Source organism: Aulonocara stuartgranti, assembly GCF_965226115.1.
Source record: "Aulonocara stuartgranti genome assembly, chromosome: 4".
Classification (NCBI taxonomy): domain Eukaryota; kingdom Metazoa; phylum Chordata; class Actinopteri; order Cichliformes; family Cichlidae; genus Aulonocara; species Aulonocara stuartgranti.
In genome coordinates, this window is record NC_138942.1 from 32,951,195 (window position 1) to 32,969,260 (window position 18,066).

Here is an 18,066-nt window from a genome sequence, read left to right on the forward strand (position 1 = left end):
TTCACCAGGAGAGCAAAGGCAGGTCACGGTTACAGCCCTTCTCCCGGACACAGTGATGGCTGCTGATGGAGCAGGAATACGAGGACCTCTCTGCCCCTCTCTCTCATTGCTCTCATCTTTTACTCCCAGCCCTAAATTACAAATGACCAGAGTCTCCGTTATATGGCAGCCTTTGGGAGTGAAGAAAGTAAGAAAACAGATTTTTATTGGTTTATTAAAGTTACCTTTCACATTTTATCTGACACCCCCTTCACTGATGTAGACAGAACGTAGACAGAAGAAGAAGGTTTTCTGTGTCTTGCTCAGACCCTCTGAGGTGCGGGATCTGCAGCTTCTCCGTCCCAGCGTACAGACTGTGTGTTGATGCTGACGGTGCTTGTTGGTGCAAATGTAACACTTCTTTGTCTTGTAAGGGAAAAACACAAACAGTCTATGAAAACATTTAGGGAACGTTTAAACATTCAAAGTGAGAAAAGGAGAGTTTTCCACTGCCTGGCTCATAGTTCATCTAGCATTGCTCCAGGTATCTTATAGCAGCAGCCTGGAGAGCACATCATTATCTAAATTACAGGTTATCTTATCTAAAATATAAACATGGGCTAATGATCTAAGTAAATATTAGCAGACAGACTGTTGTGGGTGCGTGCATCGAGTCCAACATGGTTAAAACGTCATCTGATCTCCCAAAGTCCCGGACAGCTACGCAGGACCTTTGCGATACTCATCCCTAGTGTTAACCTGTTGCTTCTTTGCGCTTCCAAGGGCCAAAACTAAAGAATCAGTCCAAATGAGATCATACAAACTCTCCCCCCCTCTTCCTCTTTCTCTCTCACTAACATTCACTTATACACACAAGTGATCAGTATAAGCTGATTGGAGCTGCTAAGCTGATTGGAACCTTCCGATCTAAGCACTGCTGAGGCTTGTAGCTTAAATGTACTTGTGAAAAAAAAGAAGAAGAGTACATTGCAACAAATGCAGCGAGCGAGTGACGACAGTCAGCTTAAACTGAGTGCATTTCTGTACGTACACAAATGATGCTTCATTTCTGTTAAAATGAAGCCGATCTTATAAGTTATTGTGAAAAAGTCTTTAAGAGAGTAGCCAGTGTCCAAAAGCAGGTTTTGTTTGTAGGTTATATTAAGAAAGCTCACCAATTAATCAGTATCACAGCTCGTAATTATTAATCAGAGGTCATAGCCTGTTGACACACTTAAAAAAAGTCAGCTGCTGGGCTTAGCTAGGCTTTGTCTGAAGCAGGAAATCAATATGAATCTGGCATTTCAATTAAGAACAAGTGTTACAGAAACGAGTGTTACAAGACACTTTTTCTTTGTTCCTTTTTCTTTGCTTGCTACTCGTACTACTGTAATAATCTGTCACTATTAGTATGTAAAGTACATGTTAGCATGTTGCTGCAGTGTCCTTTAGTGTAGCCATGCTGAATAAAGGCTGACTTCAGCGCTGGAGCTCAGTGCTACCCACTGCTGCTTGTGAATATTTTTAGGCAGCAGGACTGTCCCCCTCACTTTTCTTACAACACTATCACAGCCCATCTGAATGACATGGAAGCTGTCTCTATGTGGGTGTGTATGCGATGAGTGATGCAATAATCTGCTGTGTCCCTGACATTTTCCACACTAATCAATCACTCATTTCTCTATTCTCGCTCTCTTTCCTGCAGTAGTGGAGGTGAAGAGCAGCCTCCCATCAGGCATGCAGAGCCCAGTAGGAACAGCAAGCGAGCAGAGAGGAGGAGGAGGAAGTGGTGGAGAAGGTGGTGAGTAGGGAGTCCTCTAAGAGTCCTTGAAGTGGGAGGTGTGTGTCTGTGTGTGTGTGGTGGTACAAATTTTAAAAAATAACCAGAATGTGGGAAGTGAAGTGTCTGATGCTTCAAATTTGACGCTCACAGCGTGCCTAACGTTCCTCACCCCAGCGAATGATATACTATGGCTATGTATGTCATATGTATCATGGACAGTGTGCAAGAATGATGTAGTTATCGTGATGTCACCCACCGGTTTGTTTCCTGGTACGAAACTTTCAAATCAGAGCTGGTGTTTGTGGGTGTTTGTGATGAGCGAGGGGTCTGACTACAACGTGCCATTCATGAGCCAGTGTAAAGTGTAAAACCCTTCTTTAGTAATATCAGAATAACCAAAACTGGGCTTAACCTAGACTCATATTCAAAGTTTTTACAAAAAGTGTGCAGGAATGAGGCAGCCAATCAGGACTGTGCTTAGCCTTTACATTTCAAGCACAGGCCTGATTGGATAAAACCTTCTCCAAAGCATCCCTTCTTATTTTAGCAGGTTGTAAGCATCTGTGAGACCAGTTGCTGGACTTCAGAGGGAGAAATGTTGTGCCATTCCTGCCTGATAGATTTGAGCAGCTCATGAGTCCTGGTTCTACTTTCTTATAGTTTTCAGTTTAATGAAGCAACTGTTCCACAATGCGCCCATGCTGCTGTAATAGATGCAGGGTACAGTTTAGCATTGCCTTGCTGAAATATGTAAGGCTTTTCCTAAAAAAACATCAACTGGATGGGAGCACACATTTCTCTTGAACCTGTGTATAGTTTTCAGCACTGATGATTTACAGATGTGCAAGCTTCATACCTTCATACCAAGTGAGCACTGATACTGATGATCTTTAGTTTGGAGGACTGAGCTTCTGTTTTTGCCAAAAAGAATTTCAAATTTCTAATCATCTGAAGACAGAAAGGTTTGCCTCAGTCCATTTTAAATGAGAAGACGGTGGTGTTTAGCGATCATGTTCACATAGTGCTTCTTCTTCTTCTTTGCACATAAGAGCTTTAACCTAAGTTTGTGGATGGGACGGTGCACTGTGTGCTGAGAACCTGAAGATCAGGGTCGTCCACGACTGGTTTTTGGCCTTATCCTCTTTGCACAGAGATTTCTCAGATTTTCATAATCTTTTGATACTACTGCTTTAGATGATAAGATATTCAAAGTCATCACAATTATACATTGAGGAATTTTTCCAAAGACCCAATCCTGTTACTGACGTGTTGCCAATAAACCAATATTAGATGCAAAATGTTGTTCCAGCTCATTTTATTAACACTTACCTTTGCAGCCTTTAGTTTCTCTTTTTTGTTGCTGCTGCCAGAATATAATATTTTTCATAAAATAAATAAAAGGTCTCAGATTTTAGCTTTTAAATAGTGTCCAGTGTGATGGCTGCTGTACTGTTCTTCACACAGTTTTGCTGGAAGGAAATAAAAAAATTAATAATTAGGAAATGGAAAAAATGCAGTAATTCAAATCAGACTGCAGATATACAGAATCAGAAGCTCAGCTGTGCACTTGGCTAAAGTTGATGCCATGTTGTTTTTGACATTTCCAGGTGGGAGTCCTGGAGAAAGCCCGGGAGGAGGAGGAGGCCCGGTGGACCTGCGAACTGAGCCCAGGGTAGGGTCTGTGTCCGGGGGGGCAGTGGTGGACACAGCCATGAGAGAGCAGCAGCTCCAGCAGGAACTCATTCTCCTCAAGCAGCAGCAGGAGCTGCAGAAACAGCTGCTGTTTGCAGAATTTCAGAAAAAACACGAAGTGCTAACAAGACAACACGAAGTCCAGCTGCAGGAACACTTAAAGGTGAGCTGAAGCACCAGCTCTCTTTCCCGCTGCCTTATTCCAGGAACCATTCAATAACCTGTGTGTGTATTTGTGTGTAGCAACAACAGGAGCTGCTGGCAGCCAAACGACAGCAGGAGCTGGAGCAGAAGAGGAAGCTGGAGCAGCAAAGACACGAAGAGCAGGAGAAACAACGGCTGGAGCAGCAACTGCTGCTGCTGAGGAACAAGGAGAAAGGCAAAGAGAGTAGGTCATCCTGATGCTACTCGCAGACCACAGGCTGTTTGCATACAGACAGGGAAGTGGCCTGATTGCTTTGTGTGTTTGTGTGTGTGTGTTTTGGAAGGTGCCATTGCCAGCACAGAGGTGAAGCTGAAGCTGCAGGAGTTCCTTCTCAGTAAGAAGGAGCCTGGTTCTGGCGGACTAAACCATTCCTTCTCCCCAAAGTGCTGGTGAGGACCAAAACTGTTTCAGAGTGTGTGTGTGTAGAAATGGGAAAGTGTTTCCCACTGATGGTTTGATCTTCTGCACCAGAACTAATATAACATGCACTTAACACACTTCGCTATGAAAACAAAACAGAAATAAAACAAAGCCGGACCTGAGAGATATCGAGGAAGCACTCTTCACTTTCCAAGCTGAGGAGAGTGTGAGGGTGCTGTTTTACCCGCGATATCATGAAGTTGTGTTTAGTTTGTCTTTATGTAGAGAAATAAGCATTAAAACACACATGGCTTTGGTTTTACACAGTTATACCTCGTTACCATGGTTATATGTAGTATTTGAGGGAAAATGATGCAATTTGGTGAGCAGCTCTATCTCATTAAATTGACAGTATGCAGTTAATGTACTAGAGTCATGTCTTAGGTCACTGGATAGTAACATAATCACTGTGACACCGCGGCATGTGCATGGTGCAGTGATGCACATGCAAATCCTCTGTGCTATGGCTCAGCAATAGCAATAGTAAGCAATGTTTATCTATGTGGCACTTTTCCAGACACGAGTCACCAAGTGTTTTATGGAAAACGCTGTGAATAATGCAAACAGTGAGAAAGAAACCTGAGGAAAAACTTGAGAATGCAAAAATACTGCTCGGATAATTAAAGAACGCGGACATTAGTTAAAGAGAAGTTACAAAGACAGCAACGTACACAGCAAAGAAGAAACACGTTACTCGAACATCCGAGGACACTGCTCTGTCTTCAGCTGACTTTAACAGCAGAGCTCACCGGTGCAGGTGCAGCCGTCCACAGGCCGGACTCATGGTTCCAACAATAATGTAACACTGTTAGAGCTGAGTGAGCAAGCTCAAGGGTGAAGATGACGCATTTAGGACACCATGCAAGGGAGCGTGTGATGCTCTGGAGGAGGAAACATTCAGACTGGATCCTGAATGCAACAGAGAGACGTTGAGGGTCATGCTGGGCATCGATTTCCATTTCTAATCGATTTGATTTGAATCAATTTTGACTGATAGTCAGAAATACAGTGGAACCCCGACTGACGAAACTAATTCGTTCCCGAGGGTCTTCGTAAGTCGAAGCACCCATCGCGCCTTTTCAGTGAACGATAGGCTACAGGCTAATTGCTAACTGCAACAACAATACGTCGTTTAAGTGGAACAGCGAAGTGCAAGTACCAAAGCCAAGGGGGTTGTCACATGATTCAGAAGGCATTCTGGGCTCAGCCAATCAGAGCCAGCGGATTTCGTTACGTGGGCATTTTGCCGTAACACGGGCAGAAATATTGCCGTTAAGTCCCTCCGTAACTTGAATTTTTTGTTAAAGGGGGTATTCGTAAGTCGGGGTTCCACTGTATTATATTTCTGATCATTTATCAGTATTGACACTTGTGAGATTTCATCAGAGGTGTAAACATCACAGCAGATGCCTTTGTGTCAAAGTAACTGAGGATAAAACAGAAAAAACATGAAGCAGATTTTCCTGGCCTGGCTTTTTATAGCAGATGACCTAAAAAATATTCTGCATTAGATCGAAAACTGAAGAAAACCATAAATCGACATATGAGCATTATCTGATGCTGCTGACGTGAAGCAGAGCAAAGTTAGAGGTTTCATTAGAGACACAGCAAAGCAATTTGGAATTTGGTATCATTTTAAAACATTGACATTTCTTCGGTGTTGAACAGCAGAAATCAGGCTTTCTTATCGGAGGTCATTTGTGTACAGCGCTGTACAAAACGGTAATAAGCAAGCTAATAATGCAGAAAACAGAGATTTGAGATGGGAAACCGTTCTTGAAGTACACTGAGAGAGAGAGGAAGTATGATTTTATCGTGGTGGAAGCAAAACAGCAAAAGTAAGAGGGAATCCATGACGATGTTTATCAAACGTGAAGCAAAATTTGGATCTTTTGCTGCTGGTTCAGCGAGAGCGACAAAACCTGCAGCATCAGAATCTGTGAGCTGTCGGCTCTCAGGCCCGGCGGCGTGTCCGTGTACGTGCCGTCGGGTGAACGATCCGCGCTTTGTATTTACATCTTTGTGTGGAATCCGTGTACCTGCTCTCATTTGTTGTTGTAGCTGTTTAGCGGTTGTTGAAGTAGTTTTGTGAGCTTCAACCTGAGATTCTGGCATTTCTGGCAAAATGCATTTTTATTTAAAAATATTTCAGGATTTACTTTATTTTATTGAAGCTAAAGTCGATTTGAATCTGGAAAATCAATTTTTAAACCCAGCCCTAGTTGACGGGACTCTTATGTAGACTAGCAGGAGCATTTTTGAATTTGGGTGGGAAGTGAGTCATGTACTTTCCCCCTTTTTATTTTAGTAAATGTTTCCCACTTTGTTGAACTGGCCTCTCGAGTGTTTTAGTGCTGTTTATCTAAATAAAAGTTCCCGCCTGTATTAAAACTCCAGCAGTTTCGAGTGCTTCAAAATAAAGTTTGGTTGTGTTATCTTAATGAGGCGCTGTCTATGACAGCTATTAAAGCGTGGACCCAATCCCAGTCCACGAGGGCCGGTGTCCCTGTAGGTTTTAGGTGTGTCTTTGATCCACCACAGCTGATTTAAATGGATAAATTACCTTCTCAGCATGTCTTGAGGTTCTCCAGAGGCCTGGTAATGAACTAATCATGTGATTCAGGTGTGTTGACCCAGGGTGAGAGCTAAAACCTGCAGGGACACCGGCCCTCGTGGACTGGGATTGGGGACCCCTGTATTAAAGTTTCATTATGGCCTGTTCTAACAGAAGCATCACATGTTCAGTTTTCCTACAGCAGAACGGACCAAAGATTGTCCAGTTTTGATCCTCCTATAGAAAACGTCGATCCCAAAGCTGCTCGCGTTGTGTTTTCAGTGAGCTGAGCTCTTTTTCGTTTTCTACTATTAATAACAGCCACAAACCCATCGTTCTGTGATGTATGTTTTTTTCAGTCTGATGTGTGGATAATCACCTGAATCATGTTAAAAAATATTGCTCCAACACCTCAGACACATCTCCATAACACACGCTAACATACCAGACACCTACGCCTGAATGACAAAAAGCTGTCACTTCCCATGAACGTAATGAGTTCCCAGTCTGAAAAGGGCCGCAGACAACACGATGCCACGTCCTGTTAGAATCAGCAGGGCCAGAAGCAACCGGCAATGTTCACTGATCTACAACAACAACAGAAAAGGTCAGGTTTGAGTGTCATAAGCTTTTACTCAGACCCGTTCTGCAGCAGCTATAACACAGGAGGAAATTAAAGGAAGAAGCACAGAGAGAATGTTTCCACACTGACAATCAAAGGAAATAACGCAGCATTCTAGGAAGTGTAGGAAATGACTAAATGACGTACACGTCCCTCGAGAACCTGGGCAGAAAATGACATTCAGCGCTTGGTCTCATGGTACGATAAAAGGGTTTTCCCAGGCAGCTAATCTGCCGTCTGTTTGGGTGTTTGTGTCTGCAGGGGAGCCCAGCACACCTCCCTGGAGCAGAGCTCGCCTCCGCAGAGCAACACACCGGGGACTCCTCCTTCCTATAAACTGCCCCCTCTCCTGGGGAACTATGAGGGCAAAGACGACTTCCCACTCCGCAAGACGGGTACGAGTGTGTGTGTGTGTGTGTGTGTGTGTGTGTGTGTGTGTGTGTGTGTGTGTGTGTGTGTGTTTGCACGTACACAATTCATAAGGTATGCAAAGGTGGTGCAGTATTGTCATATAATTATTTACTTGTGAAATAAGTGTTGCAGACTGCCTTACCTGGACCTGGAACAAAAGTGTGTAGATACTCCCCAATGCAACGGACAATTCCAACCTACCAGACACATCTCATATATATTAAAGGTGTTTAGGTGGATCCACACATGACAACAGGTGGAGTCCCGATGGCCGAGCAGTTGTTCCTGTTATACTTTGCAGTCTGCTGCCTGGGTGCATGAGTAGTCGGTGTAATCAAAGTCTCTGTGGAAGACGGAGTGAGTAAAGTAAATTTCGCTCACTGTTCGACCCAAATGGACCCTAGTGGACTCGCTGATGGAGAAAGTTTAAAACACACGTAACAATGTAGCTGTGATATGCTACATGCAAAGCAACTGTGGGCACGTCTCAGGTTCATTTTACTCAGCAGCATCCATGGAGGTGAAGAAAACCTCATTTTACTTATGAAGGGGCGTCAAACAATGACACAGTCATCTGCACAGTCCGAGTCTGTGTCTAACAGGGACCGGCCGTCCGCCATAAAGCGATGAGCAACAAGCCCACAAACTGAAGCTCGGTCACAGTCAGAGCACATCAGCTGGTCCCCACGTCAGCTGACGATTTACAGTTGCTAACTCTTACACAGGGAGCTGTGTTTAAGCTGCTTGAGCCTGCACACAGATGCTGGACATCTGGAAGGGAGTTTGCAGCCCACCTCCACCCCAGCTCTTTCTTTCATGCTATTTCTGAATTGTCCTATCTGTCGTCATTTGTCCTGTGGTGGGATCTTGTTGTTGCTCTCCCCGCCTAAGGCTTTTCATGTGTGCACATGGAAAGTGGAGGTTCTCAAATAGATGCCGCCAAATATAAATGGCTGCAGATGGAAACATCATTTTCTTTTGACTGTTGTGGTCTCAGCTGAAGTAGCAGTTACCGGATAACATGTTTGCCTCTGTAGTTAAATTGTTTAAATGCTCAGCGTACAAAGGTCGCCCACAACACTCCAAGACAGACAAGAGCGCAGCAGCTGGGCTACGTGAAGCTCACATGGATGTGTGGCAGGACCTCCGTACTGCATCTGCACCACCCGACTGCAAAGACTGTAGTTGTCACTCGTGCACAGCACATAGGTCTGAGGTATTTTAGCTTTACTTTATATAGTAAAGCTAAAATGTGATGGATATAAATATATATATATATATATATATATATATATATATATATATATATATATATATATATATATATGTGTGTGTGTGTGCGTGTGTGTGTGTGTGTGTGTGATATGATCATATACATGTCCATAAACCCAGCTTCTGATGCTCCTACACTGAATTATAATCATAGTCTGTATCATAGCCAACACCAGGGTGAAGCAGTTTCGGTGTAAGGTTAGCACGAGGTTGTATTTTAGCCACATGCTCTCTTTCATGCATCATGGCTTCACAGTTTGTCTCTTACAGGGTTTCTGTTTCAGTTATGCCATGTAGATGTGCACGTACCCTAACCTCCCAGCAACCTGCCAGATTTTAAGAGGTTCAAATAGAGCTGGGCGATAGAACGATAACGATATGTATCGCGATATAACTTTTACTCGATAGAGAAATTAAGCTATCGCGATAGACCTCGCCGCTCTTGTCCTCTTAAAAAAAAAAAAAAAAAAAAGGTCAGCCAATCCAAATTAAGTAGCGCAGAGCCGAACCAATCACAGCCGCAGCGTCACGTCACGTGACTTGTTACGTACAGCACAAGTGCCAAGCCACACTTGTGTTTGTTTGGGAAGCAGCCAGCTAATACAGCTGGAGGAATGGAGGAAATGAGTGTGCCGACTAGAAAAATCAACCGAGCGTGACCGAAGAGAAAACAGATGATGGTTCCAATGCCGGAGAGATTGTCGAACGGAAGAGCCAAAGAAGTTCCGTAGTGTGAAGGTATTTCGGCTATTTCAAGTCTGACAAAAAACAGAGTAGCATGCACTGTAAATTGTGCCGAAAGCAAGTCTGGAAATACAATAAACTGGTGCATGCGTCACACTGTGCGCCACGTTATTGTTTCGGTGAAATGGATTTCTACAATACTGTTACTGTTAATTCTACTCTCTGCAGTGTTTAAATGCTTACATACACACACAGTTACTGTCCCTCCACACATACGACTCGGTTCTGCTTCTATTAGTGATGGGTCGTTCGCGAACGAAATGGCTCTTAGAGCCGGCTCTTTGACGTGAACGACGCGAGCCGGCTCCTTATCGCGAGCCGTCACGTGTGTTTTGTTTTGTTTTTTTTCTCTCACCCTCTCTCTCGCACTTTTTTTCTGCTTCACTCAGCATGCGAGCCTTGTGCTTTACGCTGGGCAGAGGGGGGAGGGGCAGTAGTTACACTCAGTAGCACAGGAACAGATCCAGAGGGGGAGAGAGAGAAAGAGAGCCAGGGACAACAACGTCACATTAGAAAGGTATAGTAATCATCCACAACTATTTTCAGTTGCAGATGATAAAGGATTCAGAAAGTTTATTCATGCAGGTCCATTTGACAGAGAATGTGCATGTTTCTTTTTGTTTTCATATTTTAATTTATATTTAATTGTGTTGTGGTTTGCAGTGTTTTGTGTTGTTTCACTTTAAATTTGTAAAAGGAAAAAGCTGAAAATTTAAATAGTTAAAAGTTGAAATGTGAATAGTTGATTTTTGTATTATATGATTTATTTATTACATTTTATGTGGAGTGAATAAATAAAAGTATATTTACGGTGGCCCCTAGAGATAAAGCACATACAAACTTCAAATCACGTACGAACTCGGAAGCATGTACAAACTCCAAAACACGTAAAAACTCTAAAACACGTAAAAACACGTACAAACTCCAAAACACGTAAAAACTCCAAAACACGTAAAAACACATACAAACTCCAAAACACGTAAAAACTCAGAAGCACATAAAAACTCAAAACACGTACAAAAGACAACAGAAGTGCTCCAGGATGCTGGGGGCAGTGTTGAACTTTTGTTACCGAGTGGCTACACAAGCCAGCAAGTACCAATGACTGGATTTGTTGTGTGGTAGTAACAGGTAAATGAACATTTTTTTTAAAATTATTTGAATATATATGAGTGCCTGTGTATAAATACACAAACAATACACACATGCTTTCAATTGTGTAATTTAAGTGATCTAGTAGCTCTGCTTTGGAAGTTCAGTTCATGCTAGAAATGTGTCTTGGAGTTTGTAGTGTTTTGTCTCTAGGGACCACCGCATATATTTATATATAAACATATATAAATAAAACCACTTTTTTTACGTTAGTAATTCCTTTTGTGCATAATTTTATAATACTGTTAATAATAAATTAATTAAAGCAACAAAACAACCTGAAGAGCCGGTTCGGAGCCGAAAGAGCCGGCTCTTTTTAGTGAGCCGAACCGAAAGAGCCGGAAATCCCATCACTAGCTTCTATGCCCCAGCTTTGTTTACTTTTTCCCACCGAGGCTTCTAGACTTCTGATTGGCCAACATTTCTGCACGGTTAGGAATCTAGCGCCACCTGCTGCTTTGGCATGTTCATAGCAGCGTTTTCCTTCATTTCTGCCTTTACGTGTGGACGGGATTATTTTTTAAAACGAAAACGGAAAATCTCCGTTTTCAAAAATACCCGTGTACGTGTGGACGTAGCCTCAGTCTCTGACTGGAAGCGCTAATTCGTCATTCGGCTTTTGTCAGACTAAAGTAACTGTTAAAACTGTTTGAAAAGCTCAGCTATACAACAAGGAGAGATTGAGAATTTCCTTTTAGTTCTCAGTTTATTTGATATTGACAAAAGTTAGTCAGTTTTGTCTGATCTTCTGTAAAACAAACTAAGATTTATTTTTAGAATTAATATTTTGTTTCTAAGTGGAATTGACAATTTAGTCTGTTTCGTTTGTTCTATTTTGAAACTTAAACGCTTTAGCGGCTGCCTTTTGTGTAGTTTGCAATATTTGCCTTTATTTATCTGAAAAAGTCTCATGTTCCTTAAGTACATCTACCCTGTTGAACTTATTATGGGAAATAAATATTTAAATAAAAACAAGCTGCTGATTATTTCACATTTTACTTGTGAGCAACGGCACATTTAAATCTTACAAATATAGTTATTTGGCTTATATCGTGATAGATATCGTTATCGCCTGAAATGAAAAAAACATATCGTGATATGAAAAAATCTCATATCGCCCAGCTCTAGGTTCAAATTTGTGCTAGATGGAAAATTGGCTACAATTGCAGATAGAAGCATCCATGCCGTGATGTTTTCAGCTCTAAAGGGTTCTTCCTTTTAGCCAGTCATCCAAATATAGAGGCAGGAACACTTTGTAGATGTGCATGACACGGGTGCTCTTCAGTGGCACTTGTGTAAATCACATAGACCAGATTAAACTCACTCTTTGTAAATATACTCCAGTGTGTCCCGGGATACTGTGTGCAGGTTCTGCTGCCTGGCTCACAATAATGACAAATGGTTTTTAGCATAACAAATGCCAGGCCGAGTTGTCATTGGCTGCCCTGATGCCACCGGGTAAGCAGTGACATGTCATCCCTCTGGATCCAGATACTGTTTATGCCACTGAAAACTTCATGTTTTCCCTTCTACTGTTTATTATCCTCACCTTGACCCATACACCAAAAATAGCTTAAACTCCACTGTGGCTGCTCGTTTAGCAAACGACCCAGCCAAATTGTAATGTAGGATTAGCAGACTTCTCAGTCTGCCCTGATAGAATCTTGTTGGCAAGTCACCAGGTGACTTAAAATATCACTGAAGCCCTCTGCCAAAACAAACCACTGCATGTTACCAGTGACCTATAATGAAAAAGAAACAAGACAGATCAGCAGCCGACAAAATAACTGTTCTTCTTTCACCTGCGTTCCGAGCACAGCTTAGTATTTACAGGAAATGGTCTGCGTTACACTGATGTCTCTGCGCTGAACAGTTTTATCTCCCCTCTCTCTTTACTCGTCCAGTCTCTGAGCCTAACCTGAAGGTGCGTTCACGCTTGAAGCAAAAGGTGGCAGAGAGGCGGAGCTCCCCTCTCCTCCGCAGGAAGGACGGAACTGTCATCAGCACCTTCAAGAAGAGAGCCATAGAGATATCAGGTGAGCAGAGACGCTTACGTTTTCATTCTGAGAAGAAGTGCAAATAAGCTCTCAGGTGCAGAGTGTTTAGTGTGAATAGCTGCTTTAATCAGAAATTTAAAATGAATTTGCTGCTCATTTATTCCTGTGTCTGTGTCTCTCCACCAGTTTCCTCTCTCTGTAACAGTGCTCCGGGGTCAGGTCCCAGCAGTCCCAACAGTTCCAATACAGCTATTGCCAACGGCAATACTGGATCAGTCCCCAACATACAGACTGAGGTACACGTGCACACACACACAGGCTGGCTTCATTTTCAGTTCTTCAAACTCGACACGAAGCTCGAGTTTGCCCCCTGCAGTTCAGTGTGGAGCACTGAATCAAAAATGACGATATGGGGGAAACTGTAACAGGCGACATGTAAGCAGCTGTGTGAAAGTGATGATTGAGCAGCAAAAGGCAGCATTTAATCACCTTGAACTTCTGCAGGAACTCTGGCTTTGCCCCTGTGTTGTCTTCTTTGCTGTATCTGCAGAGTGTTTCTGCGTGTAGTTGTGCTTTCTGTTCTGTACGTTGTGTTTGCTGTGCATACTTTGATGCTGTTTGGGTCACAGCCAAAGTATAAACCATTTTAGCACTGCAATCTTGGAAAAGAAAACATTCTCGAATTTTTATTGTTTGTCAAATGTCAAAGATAAAATTGCTCACTTTGACGCAGAAATAGGGCTGCAAAAATACTAAGTTATAAATATCTAACTGTACCTTTAGTGGTTCAGAGCTAGTCACTGGAGGGAAACTCTAAAGTACTCCCTGCACCCTGGAGGGGGGATTTTATTTGTACCCTTGTGGTTTGTGCTTACAGAAACAAATCTTGAACCTCTAATTACAGTTTCACAATAGTATAACAGAATAAAAAGAGACATTTAAAAAAGGCCACAGAAAACCCAGAATCGTTTTGCTGTGAGGCATCTGCACCACCCCTACAAGATCAAACTTCTGTAATGTCTACAATTATTTTTGGAGAAAATAAAGCAAAACCTACAAATCTAAATGTAAAATTATAATTTAACATAATTTCTTTTTTTATTTGACAGAGTATTGATTCTCGATACTGGAGAATAAAATCAAGAAGAATTTGAAGTATGTAGCCTTTACTACTCATGAATGAGGTACAGTGATTAGTGTTAAAGGGTTTCAGTGGAATAATACACTTTTCCTGTGCCCTTATTTTTAGGAATGTAGAGTGTGTGATGCAAATTACATAGGTCCCATAATGGAACCCTGTGGTACACCACCAGATGTGCCATATCTGCAATAAGTTTTGCTGTTTTGTTGATAAGAAAGGAACTATACTAAGATGATATCCAGAGTTCACCTAACAGACAAACCGTAGTTGTAGGGTTGATCTGATATCCTCGTGTTGGTGTTGTTCCCAGATCATCATACTAAATGTGGTTCCAGGATCAACATTGCAAGTGACCAATCAGAATGTTGTGACGTCATACTTTTGCGACTTCAGGAAAAACCGGCGTAAAACAAAAAACTGTACCTAAGCTGCGTGAAACCGCCTCTGTCTGCCGATCAACGGACCCTGACCCTAACCGTAACCCTTTAATAAACAGTAAGCAGAATTGATATTGTCCTTGCAACATTGGAATTTCATAAATGCACGAATGGCTTGGCGCGCAAAAGAATAACGTCACAACAATGTGATTGGTCACTTGCAATGTTGAACCTGGAACAACATTTTCATGATGGTCTGGGAACAACACCAACATGAGGGTATCAGATCATCCTAGTTGTAGCCTCAGCAGAGTTGGTTGGTTTTGATTGGTTATTTCAGTATATGACTTTAAAGACACATGAAATGATTCCCCTGACATTTTTTATGTTTTCGTTGTAGGTCTTTATGAAGATAATATGACAAAGCAGTTAAATAATCATGTTTCGGATTACTCATTTACACTCATTGCCACTTGAATTAACTGGTTGTTGTGTTTGGCTACAAGCAGGTACGCAGAACGCCCTCTGGTGGTCAAACTATCCAACATCAGTGCTCATAACATGGTTTCCTGTCTCTTTACCTTTTGAGTTTTCATTTGTTGGGCATTATAAACACTGATACTGAGATATCAGTCGGGCTCTAGTTAGAGATTAAAGACAAGCATGGCCAAAGACAGTGTGATTTCATTTTTTCATTTTATTCCAGAGGCATATTTCTAAGAGTGGTGTTGAATATGGATAATATACTGGGCACAACTGTATCAAATGCATGTTAAAGCAGGCTGTATGGAGTAATTCTTAAAGGCCTTCAAGGCTGACAAGACTCCTCTGTTTATTTAAGTTGAGCGAGTGTGGAACAAATGCCATGGAAGTTTCCTGTTTTTGTGCTCTTCCAAGAAACTTCCAGGAAATGGTCTTCTTCTATAACAAGAAGAAGAAGCAGTTAATTATATTTTGCCCCAGTATGTGCTAAATTTAACAAACTGAGTTCTCCCTGTGCAGGACACTAAAACTGCTTGCGTGTTTGTTTTTCTGCAGCTGAGGTCTCTCCATCAGACGCTGGGGGCTGATGGGACATTGAGTCCTCTGAGTCTCTACACCTCACCCTCCCTGCCGAATATCTCGCTGGGTCTCCCTGCCAACACACATATCACGGTGAGTCACTGCGGTGCATGTACCCATCGACACAAGAACACACAAACACACACTATACACCCCCACACTGATGGACTCGCCACACACACTGTTACACAGTAACCTGTAGTTCTATAAGTATCTGCGTATCCTGTTTTTTCTGAGCTTGGTTCTGGTGGAGGTTTCTTCCTGTTAAAAGGAAGTTCTTCCTTCCCACTGTCACCAAATGCTCAGTCATAGACAGTTGTGGGATTGGTGTGATTGCTGGGGTTGCTTACCTCTGCAGGTTCTTTACTTAACAATATAAAGTACCTTGTGCCAGCTGTTGTTGTTAAATGGAGCTGTATGAATGAATTGGGAAAAGGTTTACTGAGGGTGTCAATCAGTCATTTGCCAGTGACTTCTTTCCAACTGGCCTCCTTGTGGTGAGCGTAGAAGTCGCCTCCTTGTTGCTTTGCTTTTTAAACCCAGAAGTTTCGTCTAGCTGACGTGCACTTTTGTTACAAAGCAGTCAGTCTTACTCACTTACACTAAGTGATCCATGAAGCAGTGGCTCTTCTTTTTCTATATGTGTGTAGTTTTCCACACAGAAGTAAACCAAAGGAGGCCGTTTTATTTCCATGACTGTTCATTTTGGTGAGAGATCACTTCTAGCTTGCATGTGTAAGCGAGTGCTATCCTTAAAATGTATGATTTGGTTAAAAGCTCTTTCTCCAGTGGGATTTTTATGTCTGCACATTTCTACACGAACCCAGTGGAAAGATATCCACAGGCTGCTTCTTATGGAATACATGGAAACAATAAAGAGTCCTATTCTTGTGTTTCAGTGTAAAGCTAGTTATTCCTGCATTTTCATAAAGGTAAAATATGCTAAGACAACCAAACACGGTGTTGAGACTCCTTTGGTCTTGGCTTTGGATACATTTTCATGATGAGTTTTGGTTGCTCCGTTTGCTCCGAGCTCTGTTTGCACCACTGTAGGAAATCTGTACCATCAGAAGGAATCCAGCACTTCATAGATTTGTTGTTCTGAGTTCTGTGTTAAATAAACAGTTCCTGTTCAAGGAGAGGATTTAAGCAAAAAGCTGAGCAGCTGAAAAACTGCCATGAGGTGCCTGTCAATTTGTGTCTGTGTGGTAACTATGGTAATACTCCCTCTAAAGCCCTCCCAGAAGCTGTCTGCCCAGCAAGAGGCAGAGCGTCAGGCCATCCAGTCGCTGCGGGGGGGTGGAGCTCTAACAGGAAAGTTTCTCTCCACGTCCTCCCTTCCAGCAGGTGAGCTGGACCGCTGCTCATATCAGAGTTTAGTGAGTCATTGTGCACTAATCATAAAAGTGCATCGTGACTGTAGTTGGTTTAAATTGAATTCTTTAGTTATGATTTAATATCTCTTTGCAGGTGTGGGACATGATGTGGAGACTCCGCCCCCCAGCTCTCATTCAGCCCATTCCTCGTTACTGCAACACGTACTACTGCTGGAGCAGGCTAGGCAACAGACTGCTATGCTAGGTGGTGCAAACACAATCACGCACACAGCACATACACAAAAATTCACGACAGCGCCTAACTCATCACCTTTTTCTGTGACCCTTGACCTGTCCAGTGCCCATGTACAGCCAATCGCCGCTGGTTACGGCAGAGAGAGGTGTGTCGGGTGGCATGCGGGCCGTCAACAAGCTGCCTCGCCACCGGCCGCTGGCTCGTACGCAGAGCGCACCTTTGCCCCAGTCCCCCCAGGCCCTGCAGCAACTGGTGGTTCAACAGCAGCACCATCACTTCCTGGAGAAGCATTACAAGGTAGACACAATTACACACACACACACACACACACACACACACACACACACACACAGATGAGCACACGTGCAGATTCTCACATAATCTTTGTGTGTTTGTGTGTGTGTAGATGCTGTCAAAGGGGACAGATTTACCTAGGCCACCACCCACTCACCCAGAGGAAACAGAGGAGGAGCTTACAGAGACCAATGACATGCAGGAGGAGGATGAAGGGGTGGGCCTTCACAGGTGTGCCAGTATTTCTGTGTTTGTGTGTCTCTGTGTGACACACAGTGCTTAACACATTATTAGCCCCAGCCTGATGTGAGGTTTATGCCAATGCCAAAATCCTCGTTCAGTAATGGTTCCTCCAGCAGTATGTGGAGGCTGTTTAATGCTAAATAGAAATATTGTTTTTATCTGTGATGTTTCAAATTTGTTGCTTTACAAAGAAGCTGAAAAGCTGTTATTTGTTTTTAATTGAAATTACAAATACAATTCCTGAATATAAAAAGTGAATGTTCTGTTCTCAGAGATGTCCACTCCGTTAGCTCAAATATGAGTATAAAAACATGAATTCAGTTTGTTATTATTTAGGCTTTGTTATTAGGCTGGTTAATAACAATATAAATATAAATATATATATATGTATATATTATTATATATCTGTAGAAATGAAGAGTGTGGCTGCTCCTATTTTTACATTTTTACTGATCTTGTTGGCTGACGTAGTCATCACAGTTTCCTCTTCTGAGCTCAGAGTTTTGAGAAATATTTAAGTGACTCACAACACGATTTAGGTTTGTG

The 18,066-nt window shown here is 42.5% G+C and overlaps 1 protein-coding gene across 1 annotated transcript in view; it reads left to right on the forward strand.

The window, feature by feature from the left end:
• Window positions 1–18,066, forward strand: part of hdac5 (histone deacetylase 5) — a 42,992-nt gene that overhangs the window by 11,202 nt on the left and 13,724 nt on the right. Inside the window, exons 2-13 of the mRNA XM_082530021.1 lie at window positions 1,685–1,780; window positions 3,370–3,617; window positions 3,698–3,842; window positions 3,943–4,048; window positions 7,517–7,650; window positions 12,739–12,870; window positions 13,018–13,127; window positions 15,388–15,504; window positions 16,647–16,758; window positions 16,882–16,992; window positions 17,087–17,280; window positions 17,390–17,508. Coding sequence (XP_082386147.1) covers window positions 1,685–1,780; window positions 3,370–3,617; window positions 3,698–3,842; window positions 3,943–4,048; window positions 7,517–7,650; window positions 12,739–12,870; window positions 13,018–13,127; window positions 15,388–15,504; window positions 16,647–16,758; window positions 16,882–16,992; window positions 17,087–17,280; window positions 17,390–17,508 — 1,624 coding nt within the window. The remainder of the gene's footprint in view (window positions 1–1,684; window positions 1,781–3,369; window positions 3,618–3,697; window positions 3,843–3,942; window positions 4,049–7,516; window positions 7,651–12,738; window positions 12,871–13,017; window positions 13,128–15,387; window positions 15,505–16,646; window positions 16,759–16,881; window positions 16,993–17,086; window positions 17,281–17,389; window positions 17,509–18,066) is intronic.